Source organism: Nicotiana tabacum, chromosome 4, assembly GCF_000715075.1.
Source record: "Nicotiana tabacum cultivar K326 chromosome 4, ASM71507v2, whole genome shotgun sequence".
NCBI lineage: Eukaryota > Viridiplantae > Streptophyta > Magnoliopsida > Solanales > Solanaceae > Nicotiana > Nicotiana tabacum.
In genome coordinates, this window is record NC_134083.1 from 149,271,955 (window position 1) to 149,294,737 (window position 22,783).

Consider the following 22,783-nt stretch of genomic DNA (forward strand, 5'->3'; position numbering starts at 1 on the left):
TGAAATGAGACACTTAGTCTCTTAAATGGAAAGTTTAAGTTGGAAAAGTCAACCGGATGTTGATCTATGTGTAAACGATCTCGAATTTGAATTTTGATGGTTCTGTTAGCTCCGTTGGGTGATTCTGGACTTAGGAGCGTGTCTGGATTGTGATTTGGAGGTCAGGAGTAGAATTAGTCTTGAAATGGCGAAAGTCGAATTTTTGGGAAGTTTGACCGAGGGGTTGACTTTTCGATATCGGAGTCGGATTCTAATTCCGGAAGTTGGAATAGGTTCATGGGGTCATTTGTGACTTGCGTGCAAAATTTGAGGTCAATCGGACGTGAATTGATAGGTTTCAGCGTCGTTTGTAGAATTTGGAAATTTCAAAGTTTATTAGGCTTGAATCCGTGTGTAATTCGTGTTTTTGAAGTTGTTTGAGGTGGTTTGAGAGTTTAAATAAGTTCGTATTGGGATATAAGGCTTATTGGTATGTTTGGTTGAGGTCCCGAGGGCCTCGGGTTGATTTCGGGTGGTTAACGGACCAAGGTTCGAAGTTGAGGAATTACTGAAGGTTTGCAACTACTGGTGTAATCGCATCTGTAGATTGGGGACCGCAGATGCGAGCTCGTAGAAGCGAGAAAAGGGACCGCAGAAGCGGCCAGGGATGCTTTGGTCAGAGGCCGCAGATGCGGCCATGCGCGCGCAGAAGCGGTTTGCGCAGAAGCAGACGTTAGGCGCAGATGCGGAGATTGGCGCAGGTGCGAGGGTTGTTCCGCACATGCGATTGGCGCAGAAGCGGGAAAGGAGAACACCTGCGAGACCGCAAAAGCGGCCAAGTTACCGTAGGTGCGGAAGGCCTGGGCAGAGTCTATAAATGCTAGACTTCGCGATTTTGGCTTCATTTCATCATTTTAAGCTCCGATTTTGGAGATTTTGAGAGGGCTTTTCAAGTGGAATTCTTGAGGTAAGTTCTTTTTGTTCATTTTTCTTCAATAATTATGTTTCCCCATTAATTTCCCACCTAGATGGTGTATTTTTGAGGTGTAAATTGGGGGTTTGAGTCTAGGGATTTGGAGAGTTGGTTTTGAGGATTTGAATGACCAACTGGTGTCGGATTTTGATGAATTTGGTATGGTTAGACTCATGAGTGAATGGACTTTCGTATTTTGTGACTTTTGTCGAATTTCGAGATGTGGGCCCGGGGGCCGGATTTGGACCGATTTTGGATTTTGGCTATAATTTCATATTTTTCTTGTGAAATTGATTCCTTTAGCCTATATTGATTGTATTGTACTGCTTGTGGCTAGATTCAGGACGTTTGGAGACTGATTTGAGGGATAAGGGCATTTTGGAGTAGAGTTTATCCCGGATTGAGGTAAGTAACACTTTCAAACTGGGTTTTGAGGGTTCGAAACCTCGAATTATGTGTTATGTGATTGGTATTGAGGTGACACACATGCCAAGTGATGGGCGTGCGGGCGTGCACCGTGAGAATTGTGACCTGGTTGACTCCATGGCACTGTATAGTGGTTCTACCTTGTTGGTATCCATGTTTTCATCATGTGATAAAGTAATTGAGTTGTCACTCATGCTAGATATCATGTTTATGCTTTATGCCGATACAATTGGGAACCATAGTGGTCGTTGCTTGCTGTTGTCTTACTGATTTCATTGATATTTTGTACTTAGTCATATTCATATCATATCTGAGTCTCTGTTGTTAATTATTGATACATCATATTATTGTTTTCGGGCTAGTATCATGACATTGTGAGCCCGTGAGAAAGAGACTAGAGAGATTGATAACTGAGTAAGGCCGAGGGCCTGATTATGAGTGACATTTATGGGATCGGGCTGCACGCCACAGCGGTTATATTGATTTATGATAGCGCTTGGGCTGAAGGAGCCCCTTCGGAGTCTGCACACCCCCCAAGTGAGCGCAGTTGATATTATTGAGGGATTGATCTTCCTTGGACATGGATCTTGTCCGAAGCATTTTATACCTGAAGATGGATCTTCTCCATGGGTTGGATTTTCCCTACTGGGTGACTGATGGTCAGTAATGTATATATTCCGGAATGGATCTTCCCTGGGCCGTTTGGGCCATATACAATACCGAGTGATTGAGCATTTGAGAGTGTGAGCACATGAAGCTGTCAGCATGGTGCATCATATACAATATGTGCATTGGCATGGTAGAAGTAGAGGAGTTATATTTTTCATATCATTCAGATTGATCCTTTTTACTGTTTTAAGATATCTATCGAACTTGAAAGCATGCCTACATTTCTGCACTGTTATTTTCTATATTGAGTTGTGCCGGTTGAGTTCGTTACTACTTTCAGCCCACAGTTTGGGTTTGCTACTTACTTAGTTGGTTGTACCCACGCTACACCCTGCACCTCATGTGCAGATCTAGGTACTTCCGGTTACGGCGGCTGCTGATTGAGGAGACAGGATCTCGGAGACTATCGAGGTAGTTGCATGGCATTCGCAGGCCTTGACTCTCCTTCATTATCTTTATCTGTACTTCAGTTTTTACTCCTTAGACATTGTAGTAGACTGTATTCTGACATAGATGCTCATGTACTCGGTGACACCTCGATTTTTGTGAGGGATTTATATTACGTTATGGTTTTATTTCGGGTTTTAAATGGTTTCTTAGATATTAACTGCTTCTGTTTTATTTTCAAATTTTTTATTTGGTGATCTGGTTGAGTAGTTGGCTTGCCTAGTTCCACGATAGGCACCATCACGACGGTTGATTTTGGGGTCGTGACAGGACTGAACGTAGGATTTATTCTGAATCTGAATCAGTATAAAAATATTCTGTTATTTACTTTTTGCAATTTATTTTTCTATATTCAATTTTCAAAAGCCTAGTCGACTAGAATGCAAGTTAGTCGACTACCTCGAAAAAAAATAAAAATAAATTACAATTCACTCCCCCTGTTGCACTTTCACTTAACCCTACGTAACTTGTGTTTGAACTTAACGATCCCAAAGATTTAGAACTATGCTCCATCAATGCAATTCTTTAAGAAATATGCTCTAACATGTCTTACTTGTAGTGTTAATAAAAAGGAAAAAAAATATGAGGTAAAATCACTTCCTTATAAAACTGTATTTTTCTGGAGAGAATAGAGTAGCCAATGCTCTTTTACTGATTACAATCAAAGATATGCGACTAGGTGACTCTACTCCAGCTTTAGAATTTTATGCAGCTTCTTTTATTTAGCGTATACCTCATCCGTTTCAATTAAGATAATGTAGTTTGACTTGACACAAAGTTTCAGGGTCCTAAAAGCTTAAGGGCAAAAACTTTATGGGGCCATAATATTTGTCTCGCTATAAAAGTTTCTCATTAATGGTAAAATAAAAATTTTAAAGTTAAGTTGTTTCTAAATATAGAAATGTGTCATTCCTTTTGAAACGGACTAATAAGAAAAGTGTGTCATTTAAATTGAAACGGAAAAAGTATTACTTATCAAAGCAATTAGCTAGCATCAAACATTAACAATTTTCTTTAATTTATTAAAGTACTTCATGAAAATTTAATCATTCTCCACAAAAACACATAAAAAGATGAAAACAATTCCATATTTACTCTATGCATGTCATCCGCTACTTCACCGGAGCATATCTCGAGATAGAAACAAATACATTGTCCTTAAGAAAACATAGTCTAAGTGGTAAGCTTCTATTTAGAGGCCGTTTCAGCGAACCAAATAGTTTTAACCAAAACCTGTATTTGTGTTAAGAAATATACATAAGTAAATTGCCTTTTTTAGACTTTGGAATGCATAAACTCAAGATTCTGGATCGGCTGCTGCTTTTACCCACATACATACTTTACCTTTGCCTGTGGCACCAGCAAGTGTTCCAACCATATAAGGATGAGCAGCCAAACGGTATGGAACAGTATGCATGTAATCACTTTGCAAAGTACGCACAACCTTCTTCTCAACAGTAGAAATGATATCGACTCCATTTTTGTCATCATCAATCTTCTTCTCAACAGTAGAAATGACATCGACTCCATTTTTGTCATCATTTTTGAGCTTTTCTTTTCTTTTGTGCTTCTGCTTTTCCTGAATCTTGCCAATGTAGACATATGAGTCATCCCAGCCCCAGATTCCTCTGTTCCAAAAGTGGATTAGATATTTTACAAGAAAATGGCTCTTTAAAAGTCGAACAAATGTAACACAGTTTTCTTGCGAATGAATTGTTCTTATATAGATCTAATGTCTCTGTACAAGTCTTCATGAGGTAATGGTCTAAAAAAACAATTTATGTTCATACCTTAATGTGGAAATGTATTCACCACTTAGGTTGTTGTGGTGTATCAGGAACTTCTCCTCATAGTTTTCTCCTCCAAATATACCAATAGTATTGTCCGAGCTGTGTTAAACATGAAATTACCAATATAATTACTGATCTAGGAGATACCAAACAATTGATAGAATAAAAAAAACAGACAGTCAAAGTATCTCAAGAAAATTAAGCAGAAGAACAAAATTGATAGAGTGGTTTCATTTTTTATACTATGAAGACCTTTTCCTCTTAAAATTTCCTACAAATACATCTTCACAAAAATATATATTTCTAAAAAACGTAACATTGGCAATATTCTTTTCATGCATTTTACTATCAAATGTTTGTTTTGAAAGTACTTATAGGATTTGAAGTAATTTCGATATCTGAATTCACTGAATTTTATTTCACTGAATTATCTAATCATATGACATCACTCGATTCTGTCAAAATCATTAAAGCATTTAATGTATGTAGGAATGAAAGGGGCTTCATTAGTAGCACAAACCTAGTTGTTGCAAGAAAACTCCCAAAAGGTGAAAAGTAGGCGGAATGAATTGGACCACCATGTCTAATAGTTGTCAATGATTTTGGTTGATCTCTGCTAATAATTCTCAAGTCCCACACAGAGAAAGTCCTGTCTGCTGAGCTTGTAACTACAATATTAGGATCATCTGGCTTGCAATGTATCGTATTGATTCTCTCTTCGTGCAATTTCCATAATGACGATAGTGTGCTTGCCCTTACATCAAATATTTTTAGCGCTCCAATTTCATCACCAAAATATAAACAGTTTATGTCCTCTACTCGATGACATATGGAATATATTGCATAAGTATCCTGATATACCTCTTCGAAAGCCTCCTTTTCAACATCCAGCAACATAATACGTTGATCATAACTTGAAGTAAATATCTGCAAGTATGTGTATAAGTAAAGTTGTTGAATGTCAGACTAATTAACTAATATGATCAATAACCATATTATAGACATGAAGATGATGTGATATATGAAATAGCTCATATACAGTACATGAATAGCTTTTCGTTTTCATTGTCAGTTCTCACATATTTGGGGTTCTAGTTAGATTATTGTTACAAGAGTCATCACAAATTTTTAAAGTCCAAAAAGGAAGAAATTTAAAGAGGAAAACAATATCGAACTTTAAAGGTTTTACACCAAGCATTACTATGAAATTAAAACAGAAATTAGCTATGAAATTCATCACTTTGATAATCCGTCATTAATAGGATTAACAACTGATTCTTTAGTTTAGCAACAAAATAGAAAATCAAAACAGAGTTATCACCTTCAACATGGAGAATGGCTCAATTACAATTCCAGATATTTTGGACTGGTGAGGTTGATACAGATAAATTCCATTGTCCCCGTTCTCCTCTTCAAAATCTACGTTCCATAGCCCCAAATAGCCAAGCTCATCGCCTACAAATATTACTTTCATATTCGCTGCGGGAAGAAACTTCACATCTGAAATGGCACCTTTCACCACTTGTGTTCTTCCGTTGGGGTTCAACTCTAACCTTTCCAGATCAACTTGCCGATCAGTAAGTGTTGTATCCAGTAGCGGATCATTTCTTCTCAAACTTCTTATTGTTTTAACCATACCATCGCACGAAAACTCCTCACAAGTAGAAGAATTTTTCGATAATTTCCTTGCGTCAATTTTATCAATGAGGCCATCACTCAATTCTGGTGGCATTCCTTGACTTCTACGAGATAAGCGGCGAATAAAACTTGTCGCTTCAACTTCATCTCTACAATTGAATTCATCATACACGTAAAATTAATCAGAACTGGAAAGTGGAAAATGATATGCATGTCTATCTTCTGGTTCGGGGTACTGAATAATTAAGAGTTTAATAGTACAACAATGTAAACAGTACATATTGATGTTAATTATATATTTTGGAGAAGGAAAGATATATATAGAACCTTTTGCTTCTTTGCCGCTTGGAAGCTGCTCTTTTGTTATCAGCCATTGCTAATGATTAAGAAAACACGAGAAAAGGTCACTCAACAAAGAAAGGAGAGGATTGTTTAGTATACGCAATCCATGATGGCTGCTCTCATTTCGTACGATTGGGAAGAAGGCTTAAAATTGTCTCTAGTGATAGACCATGAGTTCAACAGCCACCCAGTGTAATAGCCACTTATATCCTCGGAACCGTGCTCACCACTGCTCTAGGTACATGGCTCTTCTATATGCATTACTGAAAATCTACAATTAGATATAAAGGAAATGTTAACTAATTTACTTAGATTTTAAACACTTAACCAAGAGAGAGTTGTGAACCACATGAATCCATTTGCCATGATGGTGAACTTGAAGTCCTTTGAATGAAGTTACAAAGTCTAACGCCAAATAATCCACAGGTTCTCCATGCTTTGAACTATTTGAGCTTTGTAACTGACGCAACTTTGCTTTTACTTCTTGTATTTTCCATACATACTTTTTCATAAATTCAAATCATAGGATAAAGGAAACATCCATGACCAGAATATGAAATTGTGCTAATTTACTAATAACATGAAATAAGTTTCAACAGTAATCGAGTCTAACCTCATTAGAATTGTCATATCTCATCCCAAGGTTTACCATTTTTAGCAGATTCAATCTTCAAAATTAAGATATCCGTTCAACTTGCCATATCAGATCCTTATAAAAGACTTCTAGCCGTGATTGAGCCATTCAATAATTATGTTAAAAAATATTTCGCTAACAATAACTAAACAAACCTGGGCATCAAAATCTCATTGTGTCAAATGTTCACAACTAATCTGACATTCTTTTATCTCTTTCTATAGCTCCGCAATGTTTTCTTCAAGCAAAGAAATTTTGTGCTTAAGGATTTGCTCATCATACGTAGAAACTCAATATTATCAAATGTTTGATAGTAGTTAAAGACCAATACTTTAAAAACAAAATAAGGAATAGGAAAGGTTGGAAGAGTAATAATTGAGACTTTTAAGCTTTCCAAACTGCAGAATATAAAAGGCTAGAGCAATAATTGATCCTTCGAATCTATAGTAAGATAAATAGGAAGATAGGGGGAACAAAAGCCAAAGAATTAGATGAACGGTGAGTTTAAATAAGCTGGATCCATTAATAAACAACAAAATTAATTTTTTTGGAAATTGCTGGGCACAACATTCTTCCAATAATGTTCGCCTTTTAGGTTATCATTGGAATCTAAGCATTAATTGTTAAGCTATCGAAGAAACAGAAAAAGGAAAAAGAGAAGAGAATCAAGCAATTTACAAAGGCAGATCATTGAAAAGAACACAAATGGATTGCGTATAGTAAACAATCATGATTTATAATCCCAAAATCTTTTTCAAATTCTCATCAACACACAAAGAAGTTGTTTACCTGTAAAACGATACAATTGAATTTATACATAATTTTTAGACAAGTGAATTAATTTGATCCTCACATAATAAATTATATAAATATACAATACCTAGCTTTGAAATGGAGACGAAATAGCAAAACCAATAGTTTAGAGAACAGGGCTTCCGGGCACAATAATGAAATCAAAAAGCAAGAAGATAAGATTATATTAACCTTTGAATAGAGTACAATGTATATTTGCCAGAAAATTTGTGTCCTATACAATGATAATAGAGCTCACTATTCATAGCTGTACCTAGGGAATAAGGTCCTAGGATCAAGTCCGTCAATTATGAGGGCCATTGAAGAATGTGTAACAGCGGGCATGAATGCCATATTCTTTGTAACGGGCAGTGTACTTAATGCTGTAGAATATTTTTCATTAAATGCTCTCAGGTGACAGACATTTATTTCATCTTTATGAGTGTCATTCTTTCTGGTAACAAATGGAATAGTTGTCTTCGGTTTCAGCTATCCTCTGCCTTCGGCTCCATGTGTCACTTCCGTATGCGATCATTTAATATAATATATTTTACCTATACAAATAGTCCTCCTGCTTTCCGGTGGCATAACTTTGTGTCACCAGGAAGTTAGTAGAAACATTCTTTTTGGCGGAAAATTTACTAACCCCTCTGAAATTTTTTGACGGTTGATTAGACGCACGTCTCTCTGCATTTAATGCCCCGAACACGCGTCATCCCACGATTCAGCATAACGTTTGCCGGCTATCGATGTAATTATGGCCACGCGTTTAGCCGCCTAAACCTTTACTTATACACATCAACCTCCTTCATTCTCACTTCATAATTCTTCAAACTGTCTCAAATTCTCTTCATTCAACTCGTACTCTGTTCTTCAATCTTTTTTTAATTTTCTTCATAAGAGAAAATCTTTTCATTCTTCTTTAACATAAAATGGCTTCTTCTTCTAAAAACCTTAATTTATCAAAGAACAAAGGCAAAGCCGATGAGGCTTCTCCTCCTACAGTGAGTACCATCATTCCCAGAAGTCTTGTCACAGCTAAAGACTTTAAAGAGAAAATTTCTTCTACTAACCCTCGTATATGGGCCGTTGGTAGATACCCTTCTTCCATCCGTCCTTCCAGAATTCCAGTTGTGAAGGAAGATTGTCGTTGCTAGGATTTAGACATTATCGCTCCTGATCTGGCGGAGTGGGCAACCTTACCCAAGAAGGGATTTACGTATTTCTATACGTATCCCTTCACTTTGGGGTGTTTTCTCTGAGTGGAGAGCTTGACTCTGTCATTGTTGAGTTCTGCCTCCGCTACTAGGTACTTTTGGCACAAGTAAGCCCTTCCGTGTGGAGGAAGATTGCTTGTCTTCAGCGCCTGTGTCAAGAAACGGGAGAGGAGCTATCCTAGCTCACATGATGAACCTATATCCCCCCAAGATCTTCCACAAGAGAATGGTAAATTTCAGCAAACATGGCCACCATGCTCTACTATCTAGCATGAATGATGACAACAACTGTGGGTAGATGGAACAGTTCATTGCAGTTGCCACCAATGATATCATTCTGGCAACGACTTCATCCTTTCTGCAATCATGGAACTGCACCCGTAAGTTCCTTATTTAATCGTTCGTTCATTAGAGATCAACTCATATCAATATCAACCCTCCTTCTATCGCCTGTCTCAGCAACTCGATGGGTACCCCCTAGGGTTGAAGGGTTGGACCAGTGGGTCTAGAAAATCTTGGACGTCACTATGCCCGAAACTCGTACGCAGAAAGAACTGGACCTTAAATACGATTGGAAGGCCAAAAATCATGGTAACTCAGACTCGTCACGTCTTTTGCTTTTTGTGTGAGGAAATTGATTAATACTTTCTCTCTTTGCTGAATTCAAGCCTACCATAGGGCTCAATTATCGTCTCCAAGGAGGACGTTTTGGTTGATTATGCTGATACGACGAGGTTGCTTCAGGAGGTGTTTACTCGAACAGGCGTCACCGGGCCTACTTCGGGTGCTAGTGCTTCTTCTTGGAATCCCCGTCCGAAGAACAAGTAACAAAAAAGATGGCGTTCATCTGCGGTCGGGGGAAAGAATAAGAGGGCAAATAATGACGCCCCAAGTCATCTTCGGAAGTCGTGGTAACGTCCGCTCGGGCCGGCCATAGATACCGTAATGATAGACGATGATGGAGAAGCCATCGAGGAGGGTGTTTCTCTACACAAAAGACGATGACCTTTCTCGAGTGAACAAACTGCTCAATATGTTGAGTTAGTTACACCAGCAGATGATGATGCCTTGGCGCTCTGGGGGAGTTTGAGATGGTGGAAAATGCCAACTCCCGTTTTCGGATCCCAATCGCTGCGCCCGGTATTGTGGGGCTGAGTACGGGGTCCCTTCCATCTTTGGTTGACGAGCAACCAACTACCAGCATTGCGTTTGCTGCAACTGCTTCTCACCCTTCAAAGCCACCAGCTTCATCTCCTTCTTCACCAACCCTTCCACCAACAACTGCTACATCATCTCCATCGACCGCATCTGTCTGAAAAGAGGATGTTCCACTCCCCCCAGTCCCCAGTTCATGGGAATTTGGGACAAAATTATGCCGCCCCCTCAGAATACCCGCAAGGGAGGAAGAGCGGTGCTCTCCCAGTCTCTTCCGAATGCAATCTGCTATCCCGGCCGTTGGAACTTGCTAACTATCTAAAGCCTTTTGCTTCAAAAAAAGATAGGGAAAAGATACAAGCTTTCTCGGGTGAGTGCTTGTTGAACAATGTCATGCACAATACCGCAGCGGTATGTACTTCATTTCCTTTGTCATTTCTTCTATATTTGATTTAGTAGTATTTTGAGTTTGTCTTTCTTGTTTCGCAGGTCAATTTTCTTGCTTCCGAGGGCCTCCAAAGGTTGATTCGGGAAAAGGAGGAACTTACCTCTGAGCGGGATCAACCTTTGGCCGAGTAGGACCAAACTGCTGCTCGCCTCTCAGAATTGGAAGCTAAAGTTGTTGAGGCTGTTGTGTTGGAGTCTAGTTTATAGCAAACCGAGCAAGAAGTAGAGACCCTTAGCCAAGATATCGCCCCGCTGAGGATTCAATTTGAAGAGGCTAGGGCCAAACATGCTAAAGTTCATAGTGTCGTTCTTGCTGTATTCGATCGCGAGGCTGGCTCAACCGAAAGATTAACTAATTTGGAGGCAACCTTGAACTCCAAAACTGAAGAGCTTGCTGCTGCCGAGGTGAAACATTCCCAACTGGAGGAGAAGTATAAGAGTAGCATTGAGCATAACAGACTTTTCAGCTCTACTGTCCCCATTCTCATTGTTAGCCTCCGGTACGTTAGATCCGCAGGGGAAAATCTTTTTGTCGAGGTTGACCAACTTAAAGTAGAAGTAAAGCACCGAGCGGCTTCCCTCGTTGTTGAAAAACATATGTTATGTACAACATAAGGAGAAAAACCTTGGAAGAGTCTAAAGCAGGTACCATCGACATAAGCTCGTGAGCTGGAATCAGCTACTAAAATAGGTCTTCCGGCCAGACCTGATGCTTCCGGTTCTTCTGGTTCCGATTTCAAATCCTTAGGAACTGAAGATAAACCATAAGGCAAAGATGTTGAAGGCCAAAATGATAAAGGTCAAGATATCAAGCCAGCAGCGGATCTACCCACTTCCCCTGGGGTCGCGGATGCTTTTTTTTTCTCCAGGTTCCGGAGATGCAGTAGCTTAGCTTTTCATTTCATTTCCCAACTTTTGTACTTGTGCCGTTTTGGCACATTTATTGTAAATAAAAACACATTTTGCTCAAGTATTACATGAATCTTTCTGCGTTCTTTTGTTTGAACATTTATGCAATTTTAATCTTTGCATTCTTTCTTGCTTAAGTGTTTTGCGCAAGTTTTACTGTTTGCGTCTGACTATGCAAAGCTTTGGGTGTATTTTCCTCGGAAGATTTGGATTTCAGGCACAAGTTCTTCCGAAATCAACCATTTATCATGAAGGTTTTTATAAGAGAGGGCCCTCTTATGTTTATGGTTCTCATGAAGAGGACGTCTCCTATTTATTACAACACTAGCATTTGAAGTACTTATTTAACTTTCAAATGACAAAATCAATTCATCATTCAGACAAGAAAAAAGATAGAATAAAAGGACTTTACTTTATTCCTTCCACTTTCAAAAAGTACATAAGCATTCGTTATGCTAAAAAGAAATTTCCATTTCTTGTGGCTAACTTGCACAACTTGTTTCTACGGGACTGGCCGTGCAGTCCCCGGTCTCGATGACACAACTATGTTCCAGGTTTTTATATTCCGGTCGATATGGAATCATTGGTGTCGTATCCTTGTATCATTCACCCTAGTGTTTGAATGTGAAGAATGTGAATTTGAACACTGGAAGTTTTGCACCTTCGAGGATTCCACTAATGAATTGCTAGATAATCTTCAGCTCGGTAACAAACTTCACTTCCCCTTAATAATTTATGCTATCGATCCAAAGACTATCTAACAATCCCCAAGCGTCTTGCACTTGTGAACGGTCGGATAACCTTTGTTCGATAGCAAACTTAACTTCCCAGTAGGAACTTTGCTACTGAGCAAAAGATTATCTAACCGTTCACGTGGTTCTTTGCTTGTGTGCCTTGTTATTAGAAGGTCTTATTGTTGCTATTGAAACTTTTCTTCGTAGTATTCTTTTCGTTTCTGCCTCGTTAAAAAACTTGCTAGAAAAATCCAATTGGGACAAAAACTTGACGAAGGGAAAAAAGTGCAGCACATACTTTCATTATAGGTGATGTTCATCAACAATAATATCACTTGTGGTGTGCCGCATTCCAGTTGCTTGGCAACTTTTCTCCATCTTGATTCTTCAACTCATATGAACCTTTCCTGGTGATAGTTGAAACCCGGTTGGGACCTTCCCATATTGGACCTAGCTTTCCCGCATTGAGTTCTTGGTGTTCTGAGTCACTTTCCTTAGAACCAAGTCTCCCATTTTGAAATAATGGAGGTTGGCTCTTCGATTATAATATCTTTCTATTATCTGCTTTTGAGCTTCCATCCTTATATGAGCCAAGTCCCTGCACTCACCGAGTGACTCCAAATTGACTGACATTGCTTCATTGTTTGATTCTTTATTTGCCTGGAAATATCTCAAGGTAGGCTCCCCTACTTCCACCGGGATCAAGGCTTCTGCTTCGTACACAAGGGAGAAAGGAGTCTCTTCTGTGCTTGATTTGGCCGTTGTTCGGTACGCCCATAACACTCCAGGCAGTTCCTCGAGCCATTTACCTTTAGTTGCTTCCAATCTCTTTTTGAGATTTTGTATAATCACTTTGTTTGTTGATTTCGCTTGACCATTTATGCTCGGATGATAGGGCGAAGATGTGATCCTTTTGATTTTCATGTCTTCAAGGAACTTTTTGACCTTTGCGCCTATAAACTGTGGCCCGTTATCGCAGACTATCTCTTTTGGTATTCCAAAATTTCAATTTATGTTCTCCCACAAGATATACACTAATTCACGTTTAACTTGGAAACTGGAGGAATAAATATATAGAATATCTGAAGACCGGAAAATTTCCCTCGGATACAAAAGAATCCAGGGCCCTGCGTACAAAGGTAGCCCGGTTTAGCCTGTCCGAAGAAGGAACCATGTTCAAAAGAACATTCAATGGCCCACCCGCGGTGTGTCTAGGACAAGGGGATACCGAGTACGTTTTGAGAGAAATCCACGAAAGCACCTATAAAAATCATTCTGGCGCCGAATCATTGGTTCGGAAAGTGATCAGAGCCGGCTACTACTAGATCGATATGGAAAAGGACGCGAAGGAGTTCGTACAAAAATGTGATGAATTTCAAAGTCACTCTCCGATGGTCGTTCATGAACTAGGGAATGGATATCGTTGGCCTCCCTCCATGGTTAGCCGGTAAGGCTCAATTTATATTGTTTATGACTGATTATTTTTCTAAGTGGGTGGAAGCCCAGGCATACTAAAAGGTCAGGGAGAAAGAAGTCATCGATTTCATTTGGGACCACATCATATGCCGGTTCGGAATATCGGTCGAGATCGTATACGACAACGGAAAACAATTCATCGGCAGCAAGGTAAGCAAAATTCTCGAAGATCATAAGATCAAAAGGATCCTATCAACACCATACCACCCCAATGGGAACGGACAAGCAGAATCGAACAACAAAACCATACTCCAAAACCTCAAAAAAAGGTTGACCGACGCCAAAGGAAAATGGAGGGAAATTCTACCCGAAATTCTATGGGCATACCGTACGACCTCGAAGTCTAGTACCGGGGCCACTCTGTTCTCACTGGTTTATGGAGCCGAAGCTCTAATACTGATCGAAGTTGGAGAACCGAGTCTCAGGTTCCGATATGCAACTGAGGAATCAAACGATGAGGCTATGAATACGAGCCAAGATCTATTAGATGAAAGGCGTGAAGTAGCCCTTCTTCGGTTGGCTGCCCAAAAATAGCGGATCTAGAGATATTATAATCAAAGGGACAACCTTCGATATTTCAATATCGGGGACTTGGTGTTGAGGAACGTCATGCTAAATACCCGAAACCCGAACGAAGGGAAATTGGGACCAAACTGGGAAGGCCCTTATCAAATTATCGAGATCACCGGTAAAGGATCGTACAAAGTCGGAACACTGAATGGTGAGCAACTACCGAACAATTGGAACATAGCTCACTTAAAGCGACACTAATGCTAAGGTATGACCCCGTTCATTTCTTTTATTTTGAACTAACACTTGCAGGTAACAAACAAGGACCGATAGAATTTTTAGGCCTAAAAGCATGCGTTGCACTCTTTTTCCCTTGAACCGATTTTGTCCCAAATGGGTTTTACGGCAAGGTTTTTAACGAGGCAACAGTAAATCATGCTAACTTAGAATTGAAGGCCGGTTACGAATCGGTGTTGAAGAACACAATAGCAGTATTCGAGGTTTCTCTATGACCGGCCTCCAACACTAGGGGGCATCACCCTCGTATAACGACTTCAGCAGGGAAAGAAACATTATGATTGAATGGTCTCGACTCGATCGATAGGATTTACTATAAGGGCCAAACGGTCAAATGAACCGTGCCCGCATAGACTGCTCGAGCCCTGACACAAAGTTTGTACACATGTGTAACTATTACGCACAAGAATAAAAAGAAGTTTCTACCTTGAGAATAAATATTTTATATATCTCTCTTTTTCTTTCCTCTTAAGGAATTTCCTACATCCGATCCCCTAAAGGTATCGAGCCCAAGGGACGCCTTTATCCGAATTTAAACAATCACTCCCAATTGGGGAATGCCGTCCAAAAACAAACTCGGATGGCTCGGGCTGAGGGAGACCGGGGGCACAAGACCTATTAGGCAGCACCCGAACCTTAAAGGCTACGGCCATCCCCATTTGGGGACTGTTATATTAGGCCAAGCCCGGATAACTCAAGGTGACAAGCCCACTAGGCAACACCCAAACTAAAAAGGCTATGGCCATATTAAAATGGCTCGGAGACGTCCGTGACCCGTAGTAAAAAACAAGGCCTTGAAAACATTTCTAAACCAGTTCTAAAGGCTACCCTCGATAGACTATAATAATTATTTTTATTATAAGTACTTTGTGGAAAATTTCTAGTCATACTGAATGCCCATGATGCCTTAGACAAAATAATGTCAAAGGCAAGGTATGTTCGAACCTCCGAACATGACCTAACTAGTTCATGCTAAGGCATTTCGATCTTTGCAAACATAAAGAATAAAGCAAAGGGAAACAAAACTCGTAAATTTTCGAAGGGAAAAACAAGCCTTATATTATATATACAGTCTTTACAAAGGACAAATGGCCTTAACAAAAAGTGCACAAGTACGAAAAAAGCAAAAATATCTACAAAGGCATCTAAATAGCTTGGTCTTCTTCACCCCCGGATCCATCACAACCCTCAGAGTCTTCTTCTTCTTCCTCGGGGTAAGCCAACTTCTTGGCCTAGGCCTCGAGCCCCTTAGCGATTTTGATCTCAGCCGATAGATCAAAACCTCGAGCATGAATCTCCTCGAGGGCCTCTCTTCATGGCTGTCACTTCTCATATTCAACGATGTCTTTCAAGCGGTCATAGGTCACCTCAACATCGGCCTTGTATTGGGCCACCATCTCACCGGCATCGGTTTTAACAACTACGGTCACTGACTTGGCCGTTTCAAGTTCCTTGGCCATAAATTTTCGATCAAAGGCAGCGAAACTTAGCCGAGACTGGAGCTCTTCAACCTTTTTGGCATGTACCTCGGCCCTTTCCTTTGCTGCTCGAAGCTGGACCTTGGCCGAAGACAGCTGTGCCTGAGCAGTATCTTTTTTCGAGGCCAGACGGTCCATCCTACCTCTACATTCGTCGGTCTCGGCCTTGACAGCGTCCATCTCAACTCGAAATTGGGTGACCTGGTCGATTTTCTGTTGGACCTGCGGTTTCCGATCATTAGTCACTGATTCTAGCTCATCAAACTAACCTCAAATATTTTTACCTACTCGACCAGATCGGCATGCTCCTTCCGAGCCACCTCGAGTTCAGCTTGAAGGCTCTTAGCCTCCCCTTCACGCTGCTCACTGAGAAGTTTGTAAGAATATCTCTTCTTAGTGAGCCCTCGAACCTAGACCTCAAGCTATTTCAGCTCATCCCGGTATCGGAGAAAAGTCTCATGATGAAGCACCGAGACCTACAAGCATAAAGAGAAATGTTAGAGTTATATGTAATAGCCTAAGTACAAATTGAAAACCATTGAGGAATATCTAAAGTTACCCGGTTTAACGCCTATTGTGCTTCATTGAACAAACAGGGTGCATCCACCTCATTCATCTTGGCCTGATCATCCTCGATCACCATACACCGAAGATAACTAGCCACCCCTACGGGGCGGAGAGGACCCGGGCATCATACGGAAGGGAGATAGTGATAAATCGCTTCCGGCCAGGATTCATACTCGGGGCAGGGAATTGATTGATCAGTTTGGGGCTCGAGGAAGGTCCGCTTGCTCCCGAAGATGGGTTCTTCCTCGGTATCTCTAAATCACCCAACCCGGTGACGTCCTCCGTGGCCGTAGAGTCCACTCCCTCGAAAAAGCAGCAGAAGGGGTCGTCCGCTCCGAGGACCCCCCCCTCCCCCCTCCCGGGACGATCCTTCACCGTCTGTGCCTCGTTGTACATGGACTCAGTGAACGAAGGTGACTCGGTGATTTCTATCACACCAAGTGCTTCCTTCGGTGCATTGCCCACATCCCGGGAAGCTTCGGTCTCGACCTCCTCCTCGACCTCCCTAACTTGATAAAGATTGGCATCGTCTCCCTCTGGTTTGAAGGCCCCTTTCCCTTCGAATCGTGATGAAACTCGTGCCACCAGGGTTAAAAATGAAAACAAAAGATTTCTTCAAGTTTATTTAGTTTCAAACCAAACACAAGTTTGAGATTATATATCGTATATCCCATTTTTAATCCAACCAACCAAACAAAACTCTAGTACTAAATATTGCAGGGATTAATCCCAGGATTATAATCACATGATATATAACTCTTTCCACGAACCAAATGACCCCTCAAGGTTTTAATCTAACATGTAAGAACATAGCACGAGATGTGCGCCTTAGGAGCACATTAAACCCAGACAAAAGTCCGATATTTAAGTAGAGAAATATTAAGGAGTACGCTTATGATCCACTAAATTCTGATTTGAGCGTCACTGACCCTCCGGTGATTTTTCAATTATCCAAAAGGAAAAAAAATATCATATTTTGTTAGGAGATGAATCCAATCATTTTTTTTTTGGTTAATTAAGAAGATAAATAAAAGTAAAACTAAAAGGTATTGCAAATTAAAGCAAGAGAGGAGCGTTTAAATGAGAGCATATTGTATTTTCTCATTTATTCTATAACTTATTAATTTTAAATTTTATTTCTGCTATTTTCATCATCACTATTTATTCAGCGATACCATTGTACTCCCTCCGTCTCATATTATCTGTCGTACTTTCTAAAAATAATTGTTTCAAATTATTTGTCATTTTAGAAATTCAAGCCAAAATAAATTATATTTTTCCTATTTTACCCTTAATAATAATTGTTCAATGAAGAGAGACTATACCTTATGACATAAATAAGGATAATAGTCAAACTGTCCTTCTAGTTAGTGTTTATTAAGGGACGTGTAAAAAAGAAACACGATAGATAATTTAAGATAGATGGAGTATGAATGAACTGATTGCATACATTAATGATAAGAATCAAAATAAAACAACGTAGAATTGTTAAATATGCTGCAAACCATGTATCATTAATTGAAAGAATTAAAGAGTCGTTAGTAGGGAGTCTCCATGCTCATAATTCATGTGTTTCATCTAGTTACAAGTACTTTTGTTTTGACGAAAAGAAACTACCATTAAATTTTTAATTAGTTTTAGTTTGGAAAAAGAAAACTACTTCTCTCCACTGGCCTACCCAATTACCAAAAACATGAATTGATTAACGTTTAGTCGACCAAATTAAAGCCCACTATTTAAGTATAGTGCTCCCTATGAACTAAATCAAACTAATTAATTGTGATTTTGCTATGATTAAAGGAAACTCATTAGAGTTCAGTTTTAATTTTGAAATACATTATTATTTTACTTTTTAAAATGAAACGCTAAGACGAAGGGAAAGAAAAGGAAAAAGGATTCTGCTAATCGGCCACACAAATGTGGCCCGAACGTGGCCACACGGGTGAAATTATATCAACGACGTCGTTCTTATTTGGCCCTACAATTTTCCCTCCAAAACATAATATTAAATATGGAGAGCTTCTTCCTATTCCCAAGCATTGAGCAGCGTAAAATCATCCATTATTACATATGGAGGAAGCTGAAAAGTCTTTACATCATATTGTATTTTATGTGTATAACAAATTATTGTATTTAAAAAAATATACGGTATACGATTTAGTAGGAGGAAGAAAATTTGAATTCACCAGATTTAGTAGTGTCAATACTTCCTCCTCTTCAAACCAAGTCAAAGTGGACACTTCCTCCTTATCTAAAAATGGATTCAAAGTAAGAAAATTTGGCTGTGCAAGAAAATATGAATCCAATGAACATAACACAAATACAACAACCATGAATATGAACCAAGATAATAGGTTTGATCTAGTTGTACAGATCTTAGGGATGACATCAGATGACAGTTTGTTGAATGAATACGAATGGGTCGATGTTGATTCTCACAGCAGTTTCAACAATGTTGTGTACTTAGATGATGATGATGAAGAACCAGATGGAGAATATTATGGAGAAGCTAACGATGATGAGGAGCAGTTTTTAGGAAATGAGTTAGAGTTATATGATGTTGATCAGGAAATGGAGAATGATTTCAATGAAGAGGATGTGATTGTAGGTCCAATCTCCGGAATGCGATATAGAGAAAATAATTTTTTGTTTGCATTCTACAAAGAACATGCACGATTGAAAGGATTCTCCTTTGTCAAAAGAAATTCCAACAAGAAGGGTGGTGACACTGCCAAGTACATAACTTACTATTATGATAGGGCTACGATTTGCAAAACTAAGTTTACCACCAAGAGTAACAATTGTAAAGTTAGGCTCGTTGTTGTTTTGGATGATTCTGGTTATTGGCGCGTCTCTAAGTTCATTCACGATCAAAATCATGATTTGCTCCCTTCCATATCGCGCCTGATGGCTAGACATAGGTCCGTTTGTGATTCTTTGAAGAGGTATCTTGTAGCTCACGATCGATCTGGCATTAGACCTTCCAAGAATATTAGACTTGCTGAGGTTCAACGTGGTGGAACGCAAAATTTGGGTTCCACTCCAAATGATTGTAGAAATTTTTATTTTAAAGAGTAGGAATTTTGAAATGTAAGAAGGAGACGCACAATCATTGCTCGACTTTTTTCATGAAATGCATGTAAAGGATAGAGAGTTTTTCTATTCAATAGACGTTGATAATGTTGGTAGGATAAGAAATGTGGTATGGGTGCATTCATACTGTAAAGGCGGCGTATGAGCAATTCCGTGATGCGATATGTTTTGATACGACGTACCTTGTGAATTGATATAATAAGCCATGTGCTACATTTGTTGGCATCAAGCACCATAGACAACCCATCTTACTGGGATGTGCTCTCATGTCTCATGAAGATATCAATAGGTACAAATTAGTTTTTAGAACTGGGCTTGAGGCCATAGGAAATGTTCATCCAGATGCTATCATAACTGACCAGTGTCGGAGCATTAAGACAACCATTGCTGAAGTGATGCCACATACAATACATAGGTATTGTATTTGGCATATATTTTTAAAGTTGCATCTTTACTTAAGTTGTGTTCGTCCTTCTAAAATTGCACGTGGAGAATTTGAATCCATGGTCCTTGATAGCATTACTGTTGAAGTTTTTGAGAAAAAATGGACAGAATATATTGCAAAGTATAATTTGCATACAAAGAATTGGTTCAACAAGCTTTACTATGAGAAGGAAAAATAGGTTTCTGTGTATATTGATGTGTATTATTGGGCTGATATGCTATCTACGCAAAGAAGTGAGGGGATGCATGCGTTCTTTGATGGATATATCACTTGTCAGAGCACTCTTAGGATATTTGTTCACCAGTATGAGTTAGCTATAAGAGCTAAGCATGAGAAAGAGTTGGAAGCAAAATACAGGTCAAAGGACTTTCAAATTATGTGTGAGTCATTGTTCAAGTGGGAGGAGCAGGCAATTCAATATTATACGCATACAATGTATGAATGTTTCAAGACACAGCTAAGGAAATTGTATCATTGTCAAGCCAGCAGCCCCGACGATCATCAAGTTGTCCCCGGTGTTGAGAAATTCATCGTTAGTGATTATTCAGTTGTACAAAAAAATGGTGGAAATCCAGTAGAGTACGTTGTTGAATATACACCTATCCGCAATTATTTTAGTTGCAGCTGCAAATAGTTCGAGTCTAGAGGGATACTTTGCTGCCATATACTCAAGATCTTGTCGCACAAGAAGATTGATAAAATTGATGAAAGGTATTTACTGACAAGGTGGAGAAGCGATGTTATTCGACCACCCTTGAATCGGTTCCATCAAGTTGGTTACCCAAACACGACTCCTGAGTACAAGAAATACAGGAGCATATTGAAGTATTTTGACATGGCTTGTGATATAACACTGGGCACCAACGTGAAGGTTCAATATGTTAAGCATAATTTGAAGATGATGGTGCATGATCTTCAAAACTGGGACAATGAAATGATCATGCTAAACCCCAACCAGGATGACTCAGATGAAACTGAAGGCACAACTCTACGAGATCCCCAATACACTCGTTCACATGAGAGGCCACGTTTGAATCGATATAGAGGAAGAATTGAATACTACTTTAAATGTTCACAGCCGCGTGGTGTATTTGGAGCTAGTAATGGCGGAAGAACTAGTGTTAGAGGGGGTGGCAGGGGGTGGTGGCAGGATTGGTAGCAGTGGTAGTGGCAATCGTGGTGGTAGAAGTGGTGGGCGCAGGAGTAGGGGTAATGGGCAAGGCAGAGGTACAAATATTGAGTGTCACGACCCAAAATCCATTAAAGGTCGTGATGGCGCCGGACACCGCTGTCAGGCAAGACAAAAACAAAATACTTAATTTGGTTCTCATTTTAATATTTTTGAAATCATATTTTCTTTAATTAAATAGTAAAAGACGGAATTTACAGAGTAAATAATAATATTTTTAACAATTTCAATACAGGACAACCCAAATAACCCCAAAACCCGGTGTCACAAGTGCATGAGCCTCAACTAAGAATGTAAAATAAAATACAACATCTGTCCGGAATACAAATTCGGACAGGAGAAATATAAATACTATGAAGGAGACTCTATTGGCTGCGGACTCTGTCACGACCCAATTTCACCTATAGGTCATGATGGCGCCCAACACTACAGCTAGGCAAGCCAACTAATAAGTCAAACGTACATTGGTTAAACTTTTATTCAAAAAATAATAATAAAATACCAATTTCTACCAATGTGTGTGCCAAGACCCGGTGTCACAAGTGCATGAGCATCTAGTAGATTATACAAAACTCCAAATACTGTCTGAAATGAAATAGACAGAATATAAATATAAGAAGAGACACTGGTAGCTGCAGAACGGCTCAGAAAGGCAGCTCACCACTATGCCTCGGGATGACGTGGGTATGTGATGATAGGTCCTCCACTAGTACCTGTCCCAGATCCTGCACAAAAAGTGCAGCAAGTGTAGTATGAGTACGTAAACAACGTGTACCCAGTAAGTATCAAGCCTAATCTCGAAGTGGTAGAGACGAGATGGCCGACTTTGACACTCACTATGGGTCAATAATAATAATTGAAATAAAACTAGGACTTTTAAATCAGCATGATTTGCAGAATTTACAATAATTTATTTAATCAGCGGAAATAATCAAATTCCTTCCAATGTAACAATTCTCAATATATTAATTAAATTCCTTCAATTCAAATAAATTCCAATTTATCAATTAAATCTCATTTACAGGAGTAACAATTAATTCCTAAACAAGCAAGAATAATAATTCATTAAATTCCAAGGATTTTCTAATTTATTAATTAACTTCACAAGCTGAAATAAATTATTAAAGTATTGTGTAATTATTATTATTAAGCACGATTTCTGCCGAGGACGTACGACCCGATCCAGAGTGTCGTGTACACTGCCGAGGGACGTGCGGCGCGATCCATAGATGCATCTATCCTGCCGAGGCGTTCGGCCCGCTCCACAAGAAAGGAGGACATTTTCTTATGTGCCTCCGGAAGGAGAGTATATTCATTATAAGATAAATTTGGGGGGAGAATAATTTCTTTTAACAATTAATTGATTTAAATAGAAATCAAGCTTATGAGATTTCCATCCTTTAATATCTTTATCTAACAATTCACAATATATTCATATAGATATCAATTAATATAAATAAATCAAAGAATACAATTTACACAAGTAAGGCATGCTTTGAGTCCTAAACTACCCGGACTTTAGCATTAATAGTAGCTACGCACGGACTCTCATCACCACGTGCGTACGTAGCCCCTC

The 22,783-nt window shown here is 39.3% G+C and overlaps 1 protein-coding gene across 1 annotated transcript; it reads right to left on the reverse strand.

Moving 5' to 3' along the window:
* Positions 1-3,626: 3,626 nt before the first annotated feature.
* LOC107805235 (DNA damage-binding protein CMR1-like) lies at positions 3,627-7,655 on the reverse strand. Its single transcript, XM_075251191.1, has 6 exons — positions 7,054-7,655; positions 6,250-6,535; positions 5,606-6,071; positions 4,805-5,211; positions 4,285-4,383; positions 3,627-4,122 (listed from the first exon to the last, which is right to left on the reverse strand). The coding sequence occupies exons 2-6, from the start codon at positions 6,294-6,296 to the stop codon at positions 3,792-3,794; spliced, it is 1,350 nt and encodes a 449-aa protein (XP_075107292.1). The 5' UTR covers positions 6,297-6,535; positions 7,054-7,655; the 3' UTR covers positions 3,627-3,791.
* Positions 7,656-22,783: the final 15,128 nt, after the last annotated feature.

What these genes read in the sequence shown, in the direction of transcription:
- LOC107805235 (XM_075251191.1), bottom strand. Translation starts at nt 6,296, where the DNA reads ATGGCTGATAACAAAAGAGCAGCTTCCAAGCGGCAAAGAAGCAAAAG. An exon ending in AGTTTTCTTGCAACAACTAG is followed by an intron (nt 4,384 to 4,804) that starts GTTTGTGCTACT and finishes TGTTTAACACAG; the next exon opens with CTCGGACAATACTATTGGTA. An exon ending in GAATACATTTCCACATTAAG is followed by an intron (nt 4,123 to 4,284) that starts GTATGAACATAA and finishes CTTTTGGAACAG; the next exon opens with AGGAATCTGGGGCTGGGATG.